An 8,781-nucleotide genomic window follows, 5' to 3' on the forward strand; every position below is an offset into this window, starting at 1 on the left:
AAAGAACATCCGTTTTACTTCATGTCACAAACAATCTAAGCATTGCCTTCCGAAATAACATTACAGAACGATGCCGGAATGTGACAACACAATGTCGTAGTTTGTCTAGAACTGGGTAAAAAAAACCAACAAACCCCACTGTAGCCGCATTCAATCCATCTATTTATCTAATGAATTACTTAGCTAGATGTTATCGCATTGTTTCGCTAAAACGATCGCCTCAGTACGAGATTGGTGTCCCATGTTCGCTACCATGGCTCATCAATTTTCCCCCATCGCTGCCTCGGCGTTGTCCAGCTCCAGGTTCGGTCTACTCGTAAAGTTAAAGCACGAGACGTATCGTACAGCTAGGGAAGAACGAAACAAAAAATGGCTGAAGCGGAAATCAATTCCAACCGCAAAGAAATTTGGAGAAATTGTGCTCAGTTTCAATTATGGTGACTTCATAAAGTAATGTAACATTATTGGAGCGATAAACTTAAGCAAACGAGATTTTCAATGTTCTTCTTCTCTTCTTTAGGGTGCTTCAACTTCGAGTATGCTTGGGTTGTCATTTTTGGAATCCTGGACTTCATTTTGTACTAAAAAAAAACGGACCAGATCGCACTATTATGTTTTTTTTTTCGGCAATAAGCAATACTGTAGACGAAAGTCAAAGCTCCAATACAACAATACCATCCAATCTGCAACCCAAACAACTATGCTTCCAATATTCTCCCTACTAACAAGATGAAGATGAATTTCGATCCAATTCAACAAATGTCCCCACAAATCCTGTCTGACCATCCAACAGATCAACGGACAATTAAAAGATACAGCAACCACACGAATTAGAACGTAGCGTACATATCGTCCTCCCTAAACCACCAAAACCGGCGGCTGATCCACTTTCACTACATGACACAAAATCACATCACATGAAGAAATCCTTTTCCCCGGCAGTTTGCCACACACACACACACACATCGTCGGAGATCGTTGATACGCCGCGACGCACTTCGCCGTACGCATACACTTATTTCAATCCTCCGCCAAAACGGGCACAGCACAGCATCGCATCGCAGACAATCTACGACAAATGTCCTACAAGTTTGGTCGTGCGCTACAAGCCATCGCTTGTTGTTGTGAGCATTTCAAGTGCCCCAAAAACCTGGCACAGGGAGGGCTCCGACGCCAAGGGAGTAAATCCGCAAAATATTGTCCCTCGAATGTCCCATGAATCCTTGCCGTTCCAGCGATTCCACACGACGCGAACGCGATAGGATACGCAGCTAGATGTTATCAAAACGGGGTTTACCCTGCTTCGCCTGCTCCAAACCGGTCACATGCACGGGTCATGAAAATCCTAACGGCCCGCAAAAGGATAGAAGCAATCCTTGCCATCACGTCTACGTGTGGACTGGACCTACCAGATGAAGACGAACCGCACGCCAGGACGGGGGTTTTGTGTCGCCGGATAATGCCACTGGATGGAATACTGGTATATCGACCCCGGGAAAAATGGCCACTCGTACAGTCCCGAGAACGGATTACGATTTAACGCACGACGGCGGTGGTTACACCAACCAAATGTCGCCTTTTGCCCCTTTTTTTTGGTGTCGACACAGTTTGTGCCTGGTCGTAAGATGCTGTGGCCCGAAACGACCGCAAAGGAAAAAGGATGGAATTTGTTTAATTTAATTAGTGGCCCCGGAAGCATTCCTTGGGATATTAAAGCCTTCGGTTAGTATTAGCAATAAATTATAAGCTTGTTGTCGTACTTCGGCTGGTCGGATGTGTGTGTGTGTGTCTTTGCTGTGTATGTCCACCCATAATGTTGGTGTGACCGTTGTACGGATGGGGATGGATGCCGTCGATGTTTTGATAACAACTTAATTAATAATCTGGAAGTGAATTTGAAGGAATGACCTTGTTTATCTTGAAGGGGCCGTTTGTTGCCCTTTCCACCAACGTTTCTTCTTCGGCGGCTACAAATTGTTTAGGCCTTGACCGGGAAAAAGGGATGTCATCTCTCGTGGCGTCTTGTGTGTGTGTGTGTGGCTTGTCGTCGGGGCATGGTAGCAAACTAATAAATACGAGTCCTGCTCAGACTTCCGAGCATTGGGTGGTCAAGCATTCTCCGCATTCCGGTGGAATGAAACTCACAAAGAAAAACCTTTCACCCGAGTCATGGGAGCGACTCCCGGGAGCGTGAGCCTTAACAAATCACAATGGTTGTTGGAGGGTAAAGATGATTGTCGTCGGAAATAAAGAGCCTCAAGGGTTAAGGGTTGTCCATTTGTTGGATGAGAATTGTTTAATTTCGGATGTTATTATTCACTACGGTGCTGAACGGTAGCTATTGATGGCGTGTAAGAATTGCGTATAATTGTACAAATATTACGATACAACCGGTGATGAACGTTGAGAAAGTAATTTATTCAATCTAGCTTATGGGCACTCAGCTTGGAAGCTTTATTTATGCAAAGAAATATTTTCCATGGGAGAAAAGAAATCCTGTACCAACGTCTTTTGAAATCTTTTCGAATCTTAGAAAGCATCCTCAAATAGAGTCATCCATCACTACCGTGATGGATCGTTCCCGGTTTTTTTTTTCGTTCTTGCTTCCAGCTTCCCAAGAGCTCCTTTTCCTAATCCCAAACCCCAACTCATCGTGGGGTCCGCGAATCAAGCCACGCACACTCTCACCGCTCGATGCTCGTATTCATATATTACCGAAAATGATGTGCCAATCATCCCCGGTGCTCTACAATGAGGTTCGACCGGCCAATGATGATACTCCCATTGTGTCCGTGCCCATGACGTAAAATACATTCATTACCTGCCCTAAGTCGGGTTTGAAATCGTTGTCAATAGCGCCGGCTAGAATTCTAGTTTTGATGGGGGAAGGAATCGGAACTATATAAATAGGAACTCAGCCCAGCCCATATCTTACCAAACGCGATTGCACTGTGACGTAACCGCAAACGGTGGACAGCGCTCAGGAAGAGCTGGCTAGCAGTAGTAGCGTCCGCAGCAATACAACTCAATTTACAGCTGCAAAATGAATCGTCCGATGCCAGAGTTCGTCAAAATCAATTTATCACCATCGAAAAAAGGCCTAGACACAAGAGGCCCGGGCACCAAAAATACAAACCATTAGGTGGGCCTTTCGCGTGGCCGGGTCGAACCGAGCTGTATAAAATGTTAGCAGCGGCAACAACGGCAAGAAGCAACAGCAACAAAAAACACCAACCGGACCACACCAGAACCGTGGCCACTTTATCGGAACCTTTCCATCAAATGGACCGTAGCGGCATTGTTCGGGAGAAAGGATTTTCTTTCAAGTGTAAATTAATCATCCTGCCATCCTGCCGACCGGCCAACCATTCGCTAGTGTGCGATGTCTTAAAGCCCGTGGTCCCCACCTTCCTTCAGCCATTCTTAACTCGGTTGCATCTTGTACGGTACCGGAGGCCGAGGGATATTCTCTCGAACCTCGAATACACGGGCAGCAACAACAACAGAATGGAGATAGAGAGCAGCCCGGGAGAAAAAAAAACCCATCAAACCCCATCCCGCCTATGAGAAATTGAATCCTCTTTATTATCACCGGCCAAAAATTACCATTTCACTCGCTGGCCGAAAATGGTCAGCCCCGGACACGAATCACACCTCCGCAACACAAAAACTTATTGAATAAAAAAGATATTACTCAATATCTTGGCAATCCTGAACGCCCCACACCGCCAGTCGATGCCTTTGTCGTGCTCGGGAAAGGGCGGACCAGGTTTATCGGGCCAAATTCTTCCACTCGGGTCATAGTGACAAAGGCAAAAGGAGGGCTCCGATCACACAAGCCCATACACGGGCTACGCAAAACAGTAATAAAATTCGACGGTCGCCCGGAACATCCTCATCGTCCCACAAAAAAAACGCAGCAAGCCCCAATTGGTGATGTGTGACGGAAAGTGTGGGATCGAACAGAGAAGGGAAGCCCGGGAAATCGGAAAAGGCCAATCGGATGCAAACAAATGAGAAGCAAAAAAGTTTTTTCCCCGAAACCATTTTACCATTTCCGTGTCTGGGGGTCTTAAAAATAAGTCATTTTTTATTTCCTCCCCAGCACTCTGTCCCACTCGCTCGGCCCGCAATTACTTTTTCTGGAAAGATACCGACAAGGATCGCCGACATGCCCTGTGTCGCAGTGCTGAACCATGATGGAAAGGATGTTTGTTGTTCTTGGTTTTGTTTGGCTGTATTTTTTTTTCTCTTTATTGAAAAGGATAATGCACTTCTCGATGTCCTTTTCCTTATCGGATCGGGTGAAACGGGTAGAAGGCCTCAATTTATGCTACCACACTTTTACCTTCCGAGAAAGAATGTGCATGCCGTTTCGAACGGAATCTAATGGTTCGAAGTGGTTTTTGTATATTATTGGAAACAAAATTCTGATACCTTGCTGTTTCATGAAAATCGTCTGAAAATAGAAAAAATAGGTAAGTTCCTCAAAACCATTTGTTGCTATCAACTGCAAATTATCATTGCCACAAACTGCAAATAAACAAGAAATCAACAACCTCAATACGCATTTTACCAAACAACACAATAATCTTATTCCATTGGAACGCATGCGTCACGCATTTCTTGCAAGCACGTGCTCACCAAGATATCACCAACGAACACTCCGAAAATTTGAATCCACATCCCCAGCAACAACTGCTCGACTTTTTCGATCTGTTTTGACAGCTGCTCGAAACGGCCGGAATCCGTCAAACGGATCAGCTGTGTTTGTTTACATACAGTTGCGAAGTGAAAGTTACACCCGTAAGCCTTTGTTATGCGGGAACATCAGCATTATTTTATTGTAAAAGTGAGTACACCACCAACAAAAACAACATGGCCACATCACAGATGATGGCCGTAACGCTGCTTACGCGAGCCATCGAGTACGATGTGGTTGGGCGTAAGCTGGAAGCACTGAAGCTCTACGAAGATGGCATCGAGTCGCTGCTCAAAGAATCGAAAGGTGACGCATCAATCGGACCGCATGAATCATCCTAACGTATGCCCCGGGATTTCTGACCCTACCCGTATGCTACACCATTGCAGCCGAAACAGATCCCAAACGGAAGCAACATTTTCAGAACAAAATTCTCGAATACATGAACCGGGCCGAACAGGTGAAGGAGCTGGTAACGCGCTGGAAGAGTAAAGGTGTGATAAGTGACAAAATACACATCGTCGAAGGTGCGACCGGATATGGGTACGGTAGAATTTTTGGCAAATATTTTAGCGATGAGGTACACGAAATACTGATCGAGGAACCGTACGTACGCGATCACTACCAGATCTGTAATTTGGTAATGTTTTGCGAGCTGGCGGTTAGCACCTGTCGGAACGTGAAGTACATACAGCTGCTGACCGTGAAGGACACCAAAAACAACAACGAGCAAGGTCGGGCATTCGACACGCTGAAGGAAAGTTTAAACAAACACGCGGTTAAGTTTGTGGTCGAATATTCCGAGCACATGCACGATCGGCAAGTGATGTAAGTTGACTTTTAATTATAGCCACGATGTATGACGTTTTACTGTGAAGATTTCTATTTGTTCTCTCTTCCACAGACTTAGTAATGGCTACGTCATTAAGATTGGCCGTGGGCTGAACTACTTCAAACCGTCCCCGAGCCGGTACTGTCTCGGTGCATTCGATTATCAGTTTCGGGAGTGCCGGGAAACGAACGTGGACGTGTTTTACTGTCCGGAGAATAATAAATCATAAATCTCGAATCGGACTCATCGGAAATTTGATGAGAGTAAGCAAAACAGCAAAAAAAACAACAGACGACAAATAAAGCACACAAACAAACAAAACGGCCACTACGCTGATTCCCTACGCTGTGTCCGAAAGCTCATCAAGAGCACTCCACTAATTGCCATCTCTCTAAACGCTGCAGAGATTTCGTTCTCAAGTGTTCTTTCAGTGAATGGGAAGTTGCTTTTCTTCTGTCTCCCTTGTTCTTCTCCCTGTATTCCTTCCACGTGGCGATCGATGGCTCTTGGTGGAAGTTGATTTTTCGTCCATGGTACGTACGTACGGTTGGCTCATTAATTCGCCATTTTTCCACCGACCATCATGACCGCCTTGTCAGCTTGCCCGAGCTCATTCAACGCTACACGCCAAACGCCATTTGGATGGACACTTTGCTTGCTTTTATTTTTTTCTTGTACGATATTTTGCTTCAAGGCATCAGCCACTGTGCCGCTTTTTCCCGCCAAGAACCTGTGTGCCAATCCGCACTGCAGTGGCGATTGTTTGTGTAATAATTCATAACTAATGACTAAAGTTGATTGAACAAACTCAGTCATGGCCGTCGAAATTGGAGCTTCCTTTGCTCGTTCCCCGTTCTCAAGTAGTTCGTCTTGCGTCTTGGCGAGTGTCGTTTGCTCAGCGAGACAAGTTGCAGTATAGTTTTCTATTTGGAGTTAAAAAATCAAAAGAAAGCTCTGTATAATTTAAACTACTTTTATAAAATTCTTCTACTAACAATAAACAGGAAATAATGTCTTTTAAATAATTTATTTCACAAAATCCTGCGAAGAATAACTGCCAAAGACAATGTTCCACTCAAGGGATAAAATGTTTCCTTCTTGCCCGAGAACATGCTGGCACGGAAAAGTGCCGCAAACGAAAACAAATTCATTAATTACAATCGCAAACCATTCTGCCGAGGTACTCACTCAAAGTTTTGCCCTTCGGGCCTGATATTGGTCAGTAAGTAGGGCCGTGGACAGTTTTCGTTTTCTGTTTTTTGTTCGCCCCTAGAATTATCAATTCTTAAGCCCCAGCTCGTCTCTCGGTTCGCAAGCGACATAATGAATAATGGCAAACGGGTTACAGTAAACAGCTCCCCAGAAACATGGAGTGCAAGAAAAACATTTCAATTAGGGCGGTACAAGCATTCCGGTGAATGATTTATATGTTTTTTGTCAATCGTTTGCTTCCACTTTTTTCCTAACTCAGTAAATTTTACTAATTTGAAATCGGTTTTATGTCAGCAATTTTTTATTTCCTTTTTATTATTCTTCATGACGATTCCAGCAAACACATAAATAAAAAATTATTCACAGGAACTGGTATAAAAATCAGATGTTCACTCCTCAAACATAACGCGCATACGTGCTTACGATATGATTCTGACCCGACGCCACAAACCTCTGCTCGCCGGCCTGGTTCCGATATTGGTTCAACGAGATCGCACTCACACACCGCATGTCCATCCGCTCCCCGATCCGTGCCGCTACTTCACACGTAAAATCGGCACTCACCACCCGAAACCGCAACGATTTCCCACGTGCCAACTGAAACTCCATCAGCTTCTGACCGATCGCCCGCCGTCGAAAGTGGGGCTCAACTGCCAACACAAACACATGGTACGAACGGCGCGATCGGAACCTCCCACAAACATCTCCCATCTGTTCGAGGTGAGCAAACAGGCGCACCATTTCGGTCCACCGGCCGTTCGTTCCTGTGGCAGGCACCAACGCCAGCAACTCGTCCGCAGTGGTTGGTTTTACGCAGCGCGCAATCGTAACGCCAACGATCGTACCGTGATCTTCCTCGATCGCCAACGCGACCATTCCCTGATGCACGAAAGACAACGCAAACTGGATGTGTTCCTCGGCCGGTCCGATGGTGGTTTGCGTCTCGTCCAGGTAGGATCGCGTAAGAAGTTCCTCCGGGAAGTAGAAGGACAGCAGCGCTTCCCGGATACGATCACACTCGCTCGGTACCGCAATGCGGTACAGAATCTTGGGAAAACATCCGTTCATTTGACGTACACTTGAGGAACACGAACTGGTGGAGAGAATATCAACTTTGGTCCAAGTTTCTCGATTTCGCCCAGAGAGCGTCACCATCAACGGTGTATCATTTCACAGGAGAGGAAGTCCAAGGAACAATCCCAATTCTTAACCCAACAGCTGGTTACTGACGAATGGTTGGTCGTATACCATTCGATACCATTGGCGCCTAATCTGGCGCCCCCTTTCCCTTTTTCATGCCCTTTCAGCTAAGGCAATACTTTCGTTCCAGTGTTGTTGCATCGAATCGTGGTGCACCGTGTGTTGCGTGTAGGTTTCTTATCACTAATGGCTGTGGCCGTGTAAGCGTGATCATATGGGATAGAAAGAGTATTGGAATTCAAGCTGCTAGTTTGGAATTTTGAATTCAAATTTTATACTTTTTTTAATCATAATCCAAAGAGTAAAGTGAGATAAAAGAATAAAATATAGAACAACCAACACGCTATATTCCCTGACTAATTTCATAAATTATGATCCCAAGACATTTTCTCTTAATCCTGCTTGAAGAAACTTCAAAAGTAAATTTAAATATTTTTATGAAACCCGTAGCTAAGAAACGCTTAAAAGTCGACACACAACCAAAATATCGTAGCTTTGCGCCAGGTGGTAGTTTGTACCGATGGTTGATAAGCATTACATGCCACGCTTGTTCACCCTGCCCCCACTATTGCACCCTTACCGAGTCACGTCTCGTATAGATGGCTAGTTCCCAGATGTATTTGCCCTTGTCGTTTGTTTCCAGCTCAGCAGTATTATGTTAAGTATGAATCTACTATTACAAATCGATATTGTTTATAAGAAATTATAACTAAAAAAGTAACCGCTAAGCAAATGTATTTGCAAAATTCATAGTGTTGATTAACAGTCAGAAAATCAATAAATAAGTTAAGAAATACATTAATAGGCTTAATAGGAAAAATAAAGAGAAACAAAT

At 44.7% G+C, this 8,781-nt stretch overlaps 2 protein-coding genes across 2 annotated transcripts; one reads left to right on the forward strand and one right to left on the reverse strand.

The window, feature by feature from the left end:
• The first annotated feature begins 4,758 nt into the window (after positions 1 to 4,758).
• Positions 4,759 to 5,855, forward strand: LOC118509205 (MIT domain-containing protein 1-like). The gene is made up of 3 exons (XM_036049478.1): positions 4,759 to 5,008; positions 5,092 to 5,530; positions 5,607 to 5,855. The coding sequence occupies exons 1-3, from the start codon at positions 4,879 to 4,881 to the stop codon at positions 5,761 to 5,763; spliced, it is 726 nt and encodes a 241-aa protein (XP_035905371.1). The 5' UTR covers positions 4,759 to 4,878; the 3' UTR covers positions 5,764 to 5,855.
• Positions 5,856 to 6,624: 769 nt separating this feature from the next.
• On the reverse strand, positions 6,625 to 7,976 carry LOC118513234. Its single transcript, XM_036058785.1, has one exon. The coding sequence runs from the start codon at positions 7,899 to 7,901 to the stop codon at positions 7,143 to 7,145; it is 759 nt and encodes a 252-aa protein (XP_035914678.1). The 5' UTR covers positions 7,902 to 7,976; the 3' UTR covers positions 6,625 to 7,142.
• Positions 7,977 to 8,781: the final 805 nt, after the last annotated feature.

This window comes from Anopheles stephensi, chromosome 3, assembly GCF_013141755.1.
Source record: "Anopheles stephensi strain Indian chromosome 3, UCI_ANSTEP_V1.0, whole genome shotgun sequence".
NCBI lineage: Eukaryota > Metazoa > Arthropoda > Insecta > Diptera > Culicidae > Anopheles > Anopheles stephensi.